This window comes from Cyprinus carpio, chromosome A11, assembly GCF_018340385.1.
Source record: "Cyprinus carpio isolate SPL01 chromosome A11, ASM1834038v1, whole genome shotgun sequence".
Classification (NCBI taxonomy): Eukaryota; Metazoa; Chordata; class Actinopteri; order Cypriniformes; family Cyprinidae; genus Cyprinus; species Cyprinus carpio.
In genome coordinates, this window is record NC_056582.1 from 15,713,740 (window position 1) to 15,730,503 (window position 16,764).

The 16,764-nt window shown below is 35.9% G+C and overlaps 1 protein-coding gene across 3 annotated transcripts; it reads right to left on the reverse strand.

Annotated features, from left to right (window-relative positions):
• LOC109071516 (putative beta-lactamase-like 1) lies at positions 1–9,896 on the reverse strand. 3 transcript variants are annotated; one of them, XM_042766499.1, is made up of 7 exons: positions 9,792–9,896; positions 7,678–7,828; positions 5,900–6,006; positions 4,740–4,897; positions 2,584–2,831; positions 1,427–1,532; positions 1–1,212 (listed from the first exon to the last, which is right to left on the reverse strand). In XM_042766499.1, the coding sequence occupies exons 1-7, from the start codon at positions 9,894–9,896 to the stop codon at positions 234–236; spliced, it is 1,854 nt and encodes a 617-aa protein (XP_042622433.1). In that variant the 3' UTR covers positions 1–233. The 3 variants fall into 3 exon arrangements, with proteins under 3 accessions (XP_042622433.1, XP_042622432.1, XP_042622431.1); XM_042766498.1 differs by lacking the exon at positions 9,792–9,896 and adding an exon at positions 8,313–8,680 and having other exon boundaries at positions 5,900–6,003; XM_042766497.1 differs by lacking the exon at positions 9,792–9,896 and adding an exon at positions 8,313–8,680.
• Positions 9,897–16,764: the final 6,868 nt, after the last annotated feature.

Below are 16,764 nucleotides of genomic sequence, written 5' to 3' on the forward strand. Positions count from 1 at the left end.
AGTATTGTTTATGCTTAGTTCATGTTAACTTAAGTAGTTAACTAATGTTAACTAATGAACCTTATTGTAAAGGGTTACCAAATAGGTTAAGCTGAAATTTCTTCTCAGGGCAAACAAGCTATTACAGGAAAAACAATGACAGTGGTAATCATCCTCTGTGATCATTTGATGCAATCACTCATAAATAAACCCCCAGTGTCTCAGAGCACAGTTTTTCAGAAACCATTTCATCCTCAGTTAGAGAACGTGGGTCTGCGAGATATTCTAACCACATTATATGTGTTGAGCCCTGGAGCGTCGAATCCAGGAGACATGCCTTTCTTGTCAAAGACATAAAAGTTAAACAGCTGCCCGTCTTGGGCTTCGAGGGACACTGACGCAGTGTTGACACGCAGCACACAAGGATATTCTTTCTCGAACACGACTCTAAAGACTCTGTCCACAAGGTAATTCAATTTAATGGTCCGATACCGTTCAGGGATGAGATCCTCTATTTGAGGTCCAAACTGCTGCATGATCAAGACACCATCTGGCCCCGCTTTAATCTCGTAAAACGTAATGTTGCTGTAAGTGTAAAAGCCCACGTAGGGTGCAGGATTGGGCGGAGGAATAAGAAACCGCTTGGCCTCCCTGAAGGCCCTCTCCATGGCAGGAATGATAAACGAGTAGGCCTTTGACACCATATCCTGGTTCTGTGGCCGTGTGCCTGCCATTAGCACCACCAATCCAAGCTTAAGGCGAGGTACCAGAGAGAACATAGCGGAGTAGCCATCCAGATCGCCATCCTTGCGTAGCACCTCATATCCCATCTGTTCATTCACTTCCCATGGCGTTCCGGTGCGGTTGGCGAAGTAGTCTTTTTCACAGCGAAACAAAGGGGTTAGCATCATTTTTAAAGTGTCGGGCTCCAATAGCTTGCGGTGATAGGCTCCCAGCAACATCATTGATAATTTAGCCATGTCTGCAGCTGTTGAATACATCTGGCCTGAGGGGCGGTACCAACCCAAGTCATAAAGAGGTGCCGTTTGGCCACTGGTGTATACACCTACAGCCATTTGACTTTGAATCCCAAGGTTGATGTCAAACCCTGTGTCCTCCATTCCCAACCTGCCCAGAATGTTATCCGTAATCCATCGCTGGTAACTGATACCGACAACTCTCTCAGAGAGGACATGGGCAAGCAAAGAGAATGCCAAATTGCTGTAGTGACATCTAACAGAGAAAATCGAAGAGAACAGTATGTTACGTCTTCATTCTGCCTCCGAGGAGTGTTATTAGGAGAACAGAACAGAAAAGTTATTATCATTATCGTCATGGTCCATAACCTTTCCACAAAGAAACAGCAATTCAGATGACACAAAATGAGTAGCTGATAGGAACAAATCTGGTTACATGAATCAGCTAAATTAATGCGGCGGAAACTTACTTGGTCCCTGGATCAGCGACGAGCACATCATCTTGCAGGAGGTTGATTGCAGACTTGGTCTTCCCTTTCCACAGCAAGGTAGTTCCACGGAGTCTTCGGGGTAGACCTGCAAAAAATACAATTTTGTGACTAATGCATAATTGTGACTCTTTAAAAAGTAATTTGCTTCACTCATACGAACATTTGCAGCTTAGGGAAATTCATATTCTTTTAAAGGGGTCAAAACATGAACAAATACTTTCAGAACACAACATTTTTTCCAAAGTAAGAGAATGTATTGAAACTAAGCAGCAAAAATAGTTTGTCCTGTACATTCACAACAATAAGAATAAATCATTTAAATTTCTACATTTGAAACTTGGCCTTCCCAAGTTACAGTGAGGAAATACAGATGAAGTAAGATAAATGTAATGGAGGCTCTGCAAAGAAGCAGTTATTGAAGGATTTTGGACAGTTTGGACAACCTATATTGGAATTAAAAAAGCAGTGGCTTGTGAGCATTTACATTTTAAGTTTTGAAGGCACAGTATGAAAAACTCTTCTTAGTTCTAAAGCCCAAAATATACTTTGGATTTATGTGTACGCTAATGTATGCATTCAGTGTGTGTTTGAACTAAATCTCATCATTAGTCAGCAAAGTAAGGCCAGAACACTGTCCTTGTCCATCGTTTTACGGATGAGATGGAACAACAACAAACTACTAAAGACAGCAACAGCAATAGACTTTAACGCTGATGAGCGCTTTCTACATTAAAGACTGTTTAATTTCTGCACTGAAAGGGATTCAATTCATATCTGCATTTCAGTTTAACTAGCATACAGGCATAGCAGCTGTGATCAGTAATTACACACATCAAGTAAGTGAAGGCGTCGCCAGACACTACAGCTACATTACTTTTATTACTGTTAAAATGCAATAGAATCATTTCTTTTTTTTAATTCTGAGCTCTTGAGTTTTTTCCACTAAATTTTCCGTGTTCACCACCAGTAATTAAGGTCAAACAGCTGGCCCACCGCTGAGCTCAAAGAAACATTAATTTTGACCTGCTGCTATGGTTATTACATGCTGTGCATAAACAATGTTTTTATTCAAATGCTCGGTGATTGTGCAATCATGGAATTGCTTCATGACAAAAGACTGGAAGCTGGAAACTTACCAGAAAGCTGGCTGGCCATTCTTCTTAATGTTACAGAGGACGATCGGATTTGAACCTCACCGCTGTCAAGGAAGATCAGCCCATCAGTGACGTATTTCAGCTCAGAGTCTCTGCTTTTGCCCAGGGGGTTTTTAATGGTGAAGTTGTCCACATACTTCTCCAGGGGGTCATCCAGAGAGGCCACCTTGCCATCTTCCCACAGTCTATACAGCATCAGGGTGGGAAAGATCTTGGATACACTGGCAATCCTACAGAAGGGGCAAGTGTGCAGCAGATTCAGACATTGTCTATATTCAATGTGCTCAAAATAAGATTTTTATTATTTATGAAAATTATCATAAACTATGAGAAAATAGCAACAGCTTTTGCATTGGTGCTATAAGTTCAGCAATGAAATTGAATTATTAATCATGAAAATGCAATAGAATTGCTAGACATCAAGTGAAGTATAATGCTACTTTGAGCATCAAAGGATGTCATCACAAAATCCTTACGGTAAACCTTTTCTGACTCATTGGTGTCATTTTTTCAATAAAACATTTTTTATTTTATTTTATTTCAATAAAAATGTCATAATTCCAAATTATTTCACTGTCGTATTAGGTTTCACATGTCCATGAAAAGGCTTTTAACAATTCCTGACTTTATAAGTCTTTTGCATTGTGCAGCATTGATTGGCTGGTCAACCCCGCGTGCTTCAGAACACTGAAACTGGCATTGAGTAGTTTATGAGCTCATACTCAGCCTTCTGAACTATGAAAATGACATCTCTTAACAGTGTGCCCTCATAAATCCTATATACGCAGCCATGTGAGCAGAACACGTCAAAACACCTCGCAACTCAAAGATGGATTATATTGGGAATAACCTTGACTCTGAAAATGCCATAAAACCATTCCATAATCCATTACAATAGTTTTAGTCTTGAAAACAATTGCTAGGTTGTGTACAAGATGTTCCTTACAGCTATAACTATAGAGAAAAGCAGCTCAGTGACTCAGAAAACATTACTTCTCAGAAAGCAGAGAAAGTGGCTATACATTCTCAAGGTCTGATTAAACCACCAGCCTCATCATCTGTATTCAAAACCATACCATGCAGCTGCCAACCCTCAGGGCCTTAAGAAATAAGCTTTGGCCTTAAATACAGCACAATACAGTCCATAGAGATGTTTTATAAACTTAAAGGGAAATTGGTGCGTGATGTGAAAGCAAATTATTGAATATTTGTGCAAACCCTTTCCCTTTAATATAAACTGTACAAATGTAATTTTGGAGGCCATAGTTCAGATAGAAATAATTGTCTGTTATTACAATCTCTGGAGTGGATGTTCATTTTGAATATATAATGCTCAAAACTATGCAGTGCTTCAATATGTGCCTTAAAATAGTGCTGGTATTCATGTCCATTTGGATCTGATTTTTAAAAGTGGACATGTGCCTAAATTATAAAACAAAAGACCATGGCTCTCAATAAAGAAAACTAGTTTTCTTTTGTCCACTTTGAAATCGCAACAACACTAAGCTGTGGTGCTTGAAATGACAGCTCCAATCTATAATGTAAAATGAGCAAATTAGAAGTGGATTTGGACTGATTAAATCAGGTTAGGCATATAATTGGGCTCTAAATGTGGAGATGGGTGCTCCGTCAATGAAAAAGAGAAGCATAGTTCTTAGGTGATGATGCATGAATGATTGCAGTTATATGGGTTCAAATCAAGGACCACTGAGAAGGGGGAAAGGTGAATAAAAGAGGCACACAGACACTTAATTGGCAATTATGGTAACGTTCCCTCTCTGGGCCAGACTTTATTGCATGATGGTGATGCAGAGGCAAGTTTATCATATCTCTTATTAACCAATATTAACCAAAGTAAGTGAATTTGAATGTATTTTTAATGCAAAAAGAGGTTGCTAGTCACATACTGAATTAGATCCAGACTTGAGGTCTAACAAAAATATTTTTTATTATATAAAACAAAAAAACTACAGCTTGATTCTTACTCAGATGGAGCAAAAAAACTCTTCTACTGAATGTAACTTTCAAAAAATGTACAAAATATGTAACACACACAAGTGTGTGTGTGTGTGTGTGTGTTACATATTTTGTTACCATTTCTGTTGCCGATTTATGGAATATAGATAAATGCTCCTTACCTGTAAATGGTGTATTCATTTGGTGGTGCAGAGTTTGGATCACTACCATTTCTGTTGCCGAAGTTCCCTGTCCACAGTACTGTGTCATTGTAAGTAACAATAGCTGACAATGAGGGCAGACTGATGGGGTTGATGTTATTCCGCAGCAGTGCATCAACCTAAACAAATGACAAGACATTATTACATTAAGCAATTTAATGCATCCTTGCTGAAAAAACACAAAACAAACAACAACAACAACAAACAAAAAAACATTATATTAATAAAAAAATCATACTGATTCCAACAGTAGTATATATTTCCAATACAAACAAATAAAATTCTGTTGAACCGATCAATGGCTGTCAGTATTGATGATGCTAGTGGCACAGAAATGGCATGAGTTTAGGGCAGAACATTCTGTTGAACCGATCAATGGCTGTCAGTATTGATGATGCTAGTGGCACAGAAATTACACATTTCAATAATAATAATAATAAAGTCCTTAAATACAGAGAGCATTTTTTTTAAAAATTCAAAGTACTTATTCTATGAGCCAACACTCAATGATGTCAAATGAATCGTATTTTCTAATCTTGTTTTTGTCTAAAGACCAAATTGTTTACGATCCGACAAATACGTGAATGGACCACAAAAAGTTTTTTTTTTTTTTTTTTTTTTTTTGTGCTACGTCATCACCCCCTCTTTCGTCACCTCAGCCACCCCTTCATCAGTGCTGGGCTGGCGCCGGCTCTGATTTATACTGTACATTGATTACGACAGCTGACATTTTAATTTCACTTCATGTAACACATGTTTAAGGTGCTGTCACGAATGCCTCCAGCAGCAGCAGTACATTATTTTTTACCGCTGCTTTCAAGAGCAATGAAGCTGTTTTATGCTTTTAATGGCCACAGGTACAGATGAAAGAACAGCATTTATAAACTGGTGCACTTTCAGCCAAGGCTTTTGCTCTAATGGCATCTAAAGTGCGAGTGGACATTTTGAAATAATGATTTAGATATACAGTAACTAAACTTGAGTTTTTGAATAAGGAGAAAGCAATCCAGGAGATAAAATGTGTCGTAATCCTACAAAAGGCAAAATCATAGCACAAAAATACTGGTTAAATATGATTTTTTGCCAGTGTAGGGTTTAGTTTTCGATCTTCACATGCTTACCTTCTCAAGCGCCTCCTTCAAAGAGGGGATGGGATGTTCAAGAGGTGTGGGCTCTGGGAAGCGAGGGCACATTCTCACATATTTGGATCTTTCCCCAGTATTTTCTTCTTAAGAATGGGCCCACAGTCATACAAATATATAAAAAGAGAGAAAGTGAACAGTGCAAGAGGAAAAGCTTAGACAAGTGTTTAAGGAATTTTGCATAAACATTGAAATTTACCAAAGATAGCACATTTAGTTCCCAAATGAACAAAAATTACAACATGAGCTCGAACAATTAATTAAAAAGCTGACAGATTAATTTTGAATACACATACAAATAATTAAGCCCCACTTTATTTCCATAACAGAACAGAGAGCTAGACACATTTTAATGGTTTAAAAAATATATAGAAGAATGTATCATGCATGATGTAAATAAACTTGATTGACCATTTTAAAGACGTGAAAAAAATTTAAACAACATTTGAGAATAAAATGTAAGCCATCATGTGGGTTGAAGAAATTCATCTTTATAAAGGGAGTAAACTTCTTAGAGTTGAATTCACTAAGAATGAACTGCACAGGCACCAAATGACTAAAAGAATTATGCAAAGCCAATGGACACAAAATTAGTACTCAATCCAAATAGCATGCTGCAATTATCCATTTTGCAGGCCAGTTCTGAGTGTCAGGTTGTTGAGCATGAGGCACACTGGCATACCTAATGAGAACTTGCATATTATAGATTGTGTTTGCACTTAAAAGAATGACAATGACCAGTGTTATTTTAATATTATTTATATACTACTATAGTTTTAATTAATATTATGAATAAGCTTAATATTTTCAGTTTATTTTATTTTATTTATATTTAATTTATAACCATTTTATTATAAATTACTTTAATAACAATAATATCAACTATCAATTTGTCTATATTCACATATTTAAATACAACTCAACCAACAAATTTACATAATGCCTAAACTTGATTGTGGTTTCGTGAAAGACCAGTTCGTGAATCAGCCTCATTATGTAGATAAAGCAGAAAGCAGCTTTTTTTTGAAATATTTCAGGTTTTATTTTTAAATACTGTCTTTTTTAGCATATCATGTAAAAGGTTCTCTAAGCTTGAATATATTCAGGTTAATATTTAGATCATTGAAAAGGTTCTAATTAACTCTAAACACCTAAACAACTGCAAAAGATTCTGAGGCTTTTAAAAACTCCCATTTCAGTTTTAAACCCAGCTTCAGCTCACGAAGAGGGTAAGACAATTAATAATGTTTAGTGTGGGGAAGTCTGAAAATTAGCATAAAACTTGATTGTGGTTTCGTGAATCAGCCTCATTATGTAGATAAAGCAGCACAAAACAGCTTTACATACAGGTCCTTCTCAAAAAATTAGCATATTAAACTTTCGGATTGTGGAGGAAGACTGGGGAGAAGGAAATCGTGAATCGGCCTCATTATGTCCCCGCTATCCCCACTCTCAGAGACAGCAGATAATAGGATCTACTAATCATGTAGCTCCACTGCATGTTTACCTAGAAAAGAAGACTGTCTACCATCTTTAGCATTCAAAGTCAATCCCCACTCTCAGAGACAGCAGATAATAGGATCTACTAATCACAACCTCTCAAACATTCACATACAACAACATAAAAAAACAAAACAAACATATATTTGTAATAATTAATAAATATAAAAAAAACATCAAAAAAAATTTGTCAAAATATATTTGTCTATCAATCAGATCAAGTAAAGGTTAGTAAACACGACCTGTGGACCACTTACCTAGCACTAACTTGGGCAGCTGGTACTGCCAAATAAAGCACGAAGTCATGATGATGGACAGCAGCAAGAAAAACACCAGGCCCACTTGGGTCCATTTCACCTTCATCTTGCTGGTTTTAGTTAACCCATCTATGGCAAGTGCTGGTGTTGGCTATTAAAATGGATAAAAACATTAAAGGATTATTAACGGTGGGAAAACTTTTTGGGGGGCTATTTTAGTTCATTATATATACACAACCATTCAAATGTTTGGGGTTGGTAAGATTTTCAAAATGTTTTTAATAGAAATCTCTTACGTATTCTCACCAAGGCTCCATTTATTTGATTAAAAAAACTGCTTTCTTTTTTAATATATTTAAAAAGAATCAGCAGTTATTACTTCAGTCTTCAGTGTCACATGATCCTTCAGAAATCATTCTAATATACTGATTTGGTGCTCAAGAAACATTTCTTATAATTTGCCATTTTGAAGACACTTGTGCTACTTAATATTATAACATCCCAATGCAATCAATCAAAATTCCACACTCCAAAACAAAAATAAATGAGAAAATGAAGCACAGTGCATCTCTGGGTCTAAAAGTAGTTGCTGACCAAAACTCTTTAAAACAACAATACATCATAATTACACTCACCAGAAGTAAAGGTCCATCTGTAATATTATGTGTATATATGACTCTATTTTAACTAGTTCTAATCCAAAGTGTGCAGATTCCGTATGGAATTCCTCCTCTTCTGAGGTGGAAACCCCCATTCCATCGCAGTCACACTCTAGGTACCACTGTGTAGACAAAGATCTAACTCTTGCCATCGCCGCACTGATTGTGGCATAATCCTGGCCGCCAGATTCCCTTAAACAATTCAATTTCCACCACAGCGCCTGACCTGACATCATAATCCCAAGATTTACCCCTCTAAACCCCATCAGACCAGAGCGGTTGTTTATATTAATCCCTGCAAATCGATTCACTTTGTTGCTGATTTTCTGCTTTCAGTGCGTTCCCTTCTCTGAACTATTAGATTTCCTACATAGGGAGAATCAAACTTCAAATCTCATGAGAACTTTTGTGTGTCACAAGATGACAAGACATGCAGACTTCATCTAGCAAGAGAATTTAATCACATAAAGCGAACATCAACATTTGACATGCCTGAGGGGACTACAGGAAAGGTTACATGAGGGATTCAAGGATAAATGTACTGTTTCTGAAAAAAAATTGGAATTTGAGTCACATGTTGTTTACATTAAGCACTAGTCAAGTCACTAATTTGGCAAGTCTTTTGGCAGAGATTCTCCAACACAAATCGTATCAGGCCATTTGCAGGTGCTAAATCTGCACTACTGCACTTCACTCATCTAAGGACCCTGACATGTGACTCTTATAGCAGGCTTTGATTGGACCAACTGACCTGGAGGTTCATTGGGATTAACAGGAGCAGCAGTGAGATTACTGTATTCTGAATATAGCACTGACATCCTCTCCAAAGTGTATTAAAAAAAAAATAAAATGCTTTCATCAACGGTTACAAAAATACAAAATTTGTTGTATGATACATTTTTCTTCACAATACAATATAATAAAATAGTATTGGGGCATCATTATTTGATTTAAAATATTCTTTCATTATTAAAATTGCAGAAAATAAATAATAATTATTAATTATTATTAAAAATAACACCTTTAAATGTGCTGAACAAATGCAGTAGAGATTAAAAAAGATAGTAGTCTTAAAGGTTTTACCATGTAAACCACTCAGTGTCAGATGAACCAGTTTAACCAGTTAAAACTAAAAACAAGTCATGTAATAATAAAAAAATGTATATTCTGAGGAGTAATGAGAGAGACTTTGCATCTTGATCCCATCCTGTATAGCATCACAGCTAGTGAGTTTGAGTAAATCAAAAGGGATTGCTAATGGAATAGCAGTGAAACGCACACTGTGAGCCTTTCACGCACAGATGGTCATGGACTAAACGGTGATGCATCAACAGATTAGTACATTGCTTTTTACTCAACATAAGAAGTCATAATCTAATTGTTTAGTCTTTGTTGTTTACTTGTTAGAGAAGGATTTGTGTTGTTTTGGCCATGCACAATATCTCTGTAGAGTGCAGTGTGTTTGGGCTGTGAAGCTGATGTCTGCATGGAGATTACCTGGGGCTGGACTCCGTCCACAGATGTCTCCCTCAGCACCACCTTGCTCCCCGTCTCCCCCATGTTTACTCTACCAAAGCAGAAAATACAAGACAATTCACTGGTTCTGCCAAATTTCATGGAAACAGAGGCATAGATCTCTTTTCAGCTTAGGATGGGACAAAAAACTGAATATTTTGTGAATAGGCCAATGATGTGGTGATTATCTTTTTTCCTATCCATTCATTTAATTGAATATACATACAATATATAGTTAATCTATACAATTAATGTCTAAAAGCATGTTGTTCATTTACAAATCAAAATTCATATTGATATTTTTGGAAGGCATGAAGTCAAAAATGTCAAGTAAAACATACATTTTTAAAAACTTTCACCAGCAGGCAAATAAAAAAGTCACATGGTTCATCCGACATGTAGGCAATAAATAAATAAATAAATAAATAAATAACCAACCAACCAAATAAAGGCATTAATTAGAAGCAATATTAATGGTCATATGTTCAAAATCATAATACAATTATAATACCATACTGTATATTTCATATTCCACAATGCAATGCACTTGAGCATTCTAGGTTAAACCAGTGCGGTAACAGATAATATCGACCAACAGTTTAACCTTTTTTGATCTTATTAAAAAAAAAAAAATGGGGTTAAAAAACTTAAAGATTATATTTAGAAGATACCTCTCTGGAAGACATTTGAAAACATTCATCAGGCAAATGAAAGTCATATGGTTTAACCAACATGCAGAAAGATGCAGGCCACTAAAACTCTGCTGTGCTCCAGTAAAATATTACTGATGATCCTTATGTATCAATAGGATTGACATATACCAACCTGAGAATCATTTTCTCTGATAATATTTCATCAAGTCATATGTGTATTCTATCCACTGTTTAGAATCAGAACAAGTGGTGCCAGATATGCAAATGAATCACTCTTTTTAACTAATCAGTCAAACGGGTTTGCAAAAAGGTATGAAATTGTTCGCAACTCAGTTTGATTCATTTGGACAGTTCACTCACACACTGGATGGTTTGCAGCGGTTTCACACACCACAATAACAAAGGGAACATAAAGAGCGCTGGATGAAGTGGATAAGTTAAATACAAATTCAGTCATATTAAAAATATCTTGTGGCACACTCATATCTTGTACTTGCTTAAAAACAAAAACGAATTTCTAATGTACAGACTTAATAGATTAGGCCTACATAATAGATAAGGCTACTTTTAGCCTTACCTTGTGGTTCACCCTCTGCTTATGGAAAGGACCATTTATAGGCCCATCCATTTATATCCAAAGCAGGATTAAAAAGAACTATCAAAATATGGGCACACTTTTTTGATAAAGGGCTGTGCACCAGTAATGATGAATGGCTAGAAATGCCCGATATTTAAATAAATAAATAAACTTAATGAGAAGGCAAAGTTAGTTCAGGTTGTTGAATGTCATGTAAATTTTGTAATTTTGCAACTTCCCAAAAACTTAATTATAATTATTCATGAAATGTGTAAAAAAAAAAAAAAAATGAAATAAATGATTAAGATGTTGTTTCTCACAGTTTGGAGAATGGGTACACATTTACATTTGGCACTTTCCTATACAGACGTCAAAACAATTGCTTTGGTCTAGGTGTTATTCAGCTAGAGCTTGTCATTTTTTTCACCTTTCTTTTAGTTATCTGCACCTGCGACCTGTGAATAAATTCTTCTCTTTTGGGTTTTCTACTGAATTGTACTCTGAGCATAAGAAAAGATGTGTATTATATCGTCTCATCTGTATGTGACACACACCTTTTAAACCCAGGCAATCAAACATCAATTTTAGCCCTCAAATATACTGCAAGTCACTCTTGACCGTCTACCCAGTCTATTGAGCTCAGGGAACAATAGCACATATCTGATGAGCCTTCACATTCTGTGAGTTATATGTGAATGTCAGCTATTAAAACTCAGAAAATGTGTCACACGCAAGGTCCTGAGGGCTCAACATGCCCACCAAAGACCTGTTCTTTTCTCACATTCATATACTGTAAATGCAGGGTGAAATATCAAAAAAAAATTTTTTCAATAAAACACATCTTCCCACAAGTGGAATCATTTTAGTCCCTAAGAGTCCTAATTATCTGGCTGCATAGCTCACAAAATGCCTTTTCACGCAACAAAATATGCATTGATGTATTACTTAACATTTAACGGTAAAGGTTCTATTTTTCAAAGGAAAAATCAGTACATTTCCATTTGAAACCTGTCTTTTTTCAATTGAAACAGAATGCTAGTGGCATTAGAATTACACGATTTTCTGAATAAATACTGCATAGGCTGGAAAAAAACCCCATTTTAGTCCCTAAGAGTCCTAATTATCTGGCTGCATAGCTCACAAAATGCCTTTTCACTGATGCATGGAAATTTCTGTCATTTTTTAAAGAGGATGATTTCAATGTGACGTGAGGCTGGATAATGGCCTTTAATACTAACATGGTCACAACAGAAGAGGTCTAAATTTAGGATCATTACAAACTTGTTTTGTAGAAATAGACACGTCTGGGAGTGTTTGATGACATGTTGATAACAATAAATACAAGTGTCTGTCAAATGGATGCTGCCCATATGTAAGTCTGCACTGGGCAATGGTAATGCATTTGCATGCTTAGTTTGAATGAAACTCTCACTGCACTGCAATTGCAATGTACAAATGTTTAAAAGTATTTAAAGGAATATTAATGACCATATGTTCGGATTATCAGATTAGCATATTACTAATACTATTGTTGCAATATTGTATATATTAAGTGTAAATTACTTAACAAAATGAGCAGTATACAACAGAGCATACTTCATATTTTGTATCCCACAATTTAATCAAACCATGAAATGAAAAGACAAAAAAAAAAAAAAAAAAAAAAAAAAAACATTAAAATTGAAAAATATTTTTATGAGCCAAAAAAATTTAATAATAATAAAACAAGTATAACCTGCTTTATAGAAAAGACAAAGTTATGCAAAACAGTCAATACAAATACACAATTTTTTCAATGACAAGTGCGATACTTTAATGCAAAATTCAACCAGTTAGCAAGCATTTTACATGAACCAAGGGTACTAAGATTATATGATTTGCTGTGTCCTAATGGCTTTAATAATGCTGGTCCATTTTTCTATCAGTGTCACGCTTTGTCCTGTCATTTACAATTTTAAACTGGGAAATAAGTAACACGCATGAAAAAAAAAAAAAAAAAAAAAAAAAAAAAAACCTGTTAGAACTTAGAACAGTTTGAACTTTCAAAAACCTCTACACATTAAAATAAGCATGATATGACCTTATTTTATAAATAAAAGAATTTCAGTCACACTCAACATCAACGTAAATTTTTCCGTCATGTTTTCCACTTTGGAAAGGAAATGCTATTGAAGATGGTAGTTATGTACACTGCATTAACATAATCATCTAGCACAACTGACATCCTCACATTTTCTTCTATTGTACTGTAACTGCTTAAACCAAATTGCAATAAACACATCTATTTCAACATGAACTTACCCTTATGTGAAGTTTAGGAATGCTTTTCTTCTTCGACAATAAAGGAGTATTCACACACTCTCTCGTGTTTAGCTAGCTTACTGTGAAGTCACGACAGATGTTGGTATCATGACCATGGATAAACCCAGCTTGCATCAGACCCAAGATTCTGGATTATCCGCCATTTGCAACATCTGTCATCAGTGGAGAATGATTAAGCTACAGTGTTAGACAGCAGACAATGTCATGGCCTTGCATGCAATGCTTATTAGTATTTGGACAATAGGACACAGTTAAAAGTGTATTAAATGCACTGCATTAGATGACAAAATATCAAACCAAGATACAAGGTATTTGTATTCAGAGAAATGACACTATATAATAACATTATAGGTTTTCATCAGGTATAGTTCATTCACTGTTTTTCATTAAAAAAGATTCCAGTTGATTGTTAGACAGATTCATTAGTTGTTGGATGAAGAAATACAGTTGTGCACAGGTAATACTAAAAGAATTATTCACCCAAAAATGACAGTTCTGTCATGATTTCCTCACCATCGCGTTGTTCCAAACCTGAAGGATTTTCTTTCTTCTGCAGAACACAAAAGAAAATATACAGTATTTGTGCAGTATACTATAAAAAGGAAAGCAAAATAAAACACCAAAATCTGAGAGAAAATATTTATTTGATAAATATACTTACTTTACAACAATCATATCTTCAAACAGTGAATCTTACTGAGGATCAGAGAAAACAACTCTTCAGCAGTGATTGTTTCAGGACCCTTTAGGTGTAAATTACTGAGACAGAACTAGATCTATTGTGTGTGTACACTAGTCCAGTTGAAGTTTCGATGAATGTACCTGTTTGTGGTCCAAGTGAGTCATGCTGATTACAACCTCAAAAAGGACATCTGGAGATGAACTAATATTATTCAGACCCACGAGTGCAATTGGAAGCTGAAAGCAAGTGACAGCACAAAACTCCAATTCATTCGGAAACCACTTTTCAAGTATGCTTTCTTTTGTAGGAGAGCAGTTATTGAACAATCTTTTACAATTTACAATAAGCTCTCTGCATCTAGAAATATGAAACCCTAGATTTATATAAAAGCGAGCAGCATATACACACAATATATTTATTTAGACCAGTAATGCAGTTGTCTGCTGACTGTCCAATGTTCTCCTCACTTTGCGTGGATTGCATGAAATGAATGATTTCTTGTCTTTGTAAACAGAATATAAGGACAAGAAAAATAATTATTTCTGAGAACCTAGGTGCATCCCAGCTTGCTATGATGAGATTTTTCATATCAAAAGAGAGCTTTTAACCTTCCTCTTTCTACACACTTGAACTATAACAAATCATTGACAAGACATTCCAGTTCATCTAAAGATTTTCAAGAGCCATACAATCACTTTAACCTGCTGTTATAGAGAGACAGATCACTTAAACAGAGCCTTTGATGCATAGCATGATTCAAAGGCAATGTGGGATACAGAATGGAAAATGAATTTCCACATTGTGGTACTACAAATTGGGAAACGCAATGTGTCATCAGCTATCAAGACAATAATTGTGCACATTATCCAAGGCGTGTCACATAGTTCTCCTGTATCCCACGTCATGACTGTTCAATTTAATCATGTTTTTCATCCCCAAGTCACATGGATGGTTTTACGCATTCCCATGATTGTCCTCACTGATTTAATCATCTTGCCAGAGATGCATTGCTGAAAATAAATAATAGAGTCCTGAATGATTTTGACTGTCTGTTCTAGGCTTTATTTTCCTGTCCAAGCTCATTTTATAGGTGGACAGAGATGAAAACAGATCATAATGAATTTTGCATGTTCGTGTGAGAACAGCAATCAATCTCTGAATGAAATTACACAAAGATGGTGAGCTGCTATGCATTATGCACAGCCAACTACAGCCATTTGCTATTAACAAAAATAGAAGATCGACTGATGGTTTGGTTTTGTTAAAAGCTGAAAGACACAAGTATTTTTGCATGCCTAATTGTGAGAGAAGTTCTTTTGAAAGCAAATAATGAAGTTTACACTTTTGCATGTAATTGGGAGATGCAATTAAAATGTTAGCAAAAGTTCATAGGCTTGTGAATTCTAGAAAGCTCAAGAGATTGGTGAAAAGCCTTTATACTGCAGTATAAAATAAAAGAACATGGATGTTAACGACTGGAATGAAAGAGGCAAGTGGGGGACTGTCAGATTTAGAGCAGCAATGAGGGAAAAAGAAAGGAAACAAGCAAAAGCTCCTTTATAAATGAGAACAACAATGCAATATTCAAACCTCCTGTGAAATATAAAGGTATAAAATGAAATACAGTTTGGATTTGCTTTGAACTAATGTGTCCATGGCTAATGACATGATGCAGTGAGAAAAAAGAATCACGTTATCTTAAATAAAGTCCAAAAACATTTTTAGTAGACTATATTTGTTATTGATGCACATTTTACAGTCTCTCCTGAGTTTTTATAGAGACCTGCCTTAGACACTTGCACAAAAACGGCTCCCCAAGCCACGACCGGGAACACTTTGACTAATTTCCAAAGACGTGGCCTAATAATTAGAGAGTCGGACTCACAATCGAAGGGAAGTCGTGGCCTAATGGTTAGAGAGTCGGACTCACAATCGAAGGGTTGTGAGTTCGAGTCTCGGGCCGGCAGGAATTGTGGGTGGGGGGAGTGCATGTACAGTTCTCTCTCCACCTTCAATACCATGACTTAGGTGCCCTTGAGCAAGGCATCTAACCCCCAACTGCTCCCCGGGCGCCGCAGCATAAATGGCTGCCCCACTGCTCCGGGTGTGTGTTCACAGTGTGTGTGTGTGTGTTCACTGCTCTTGTGTGTGTGCACTTCGGATGGGCTAAATGCAGAGCAACGAATTCTGAGTATGGGTCACCATATCCTTCTTAACAAGTTTTAACATCTTTTCCACTTCCTCCCTAACAATTCATTGTGAGGTTTTTCCTCTCCCCAAGCTCCTTAACATCTTTTTCTTTTCCTTCTTAACAAGTTTTTTTTTCTTTTCCACGGCTGCCCTTGGCTTTCAAATTGGAAGCTTTAAGGCTTAAGACATTAATGTATGATTTTCTGTAAAGCTGCTTTGACATGACATGGACTGTGAAAAGCACTGTACAAATAAAAATCAACATCAATTTTCTTAGCTTGTCTGTTTTTTTTTTTTTTTTTTTTTTTTTTAAAGCTGGCCACAGTAGCGTTGGATTACCTGCTAAAGTCATGAAAGTGAAATGACAGATTCTGCGATAGGCATCAAGTCTTTCCTGCAGGTTATTTTTTTATTTTTATTTGACAAGATCTGGTTTGTCATAATGGCAGACAATTCTGCATATTGTAAATTAAATAAACTTTAAAACAT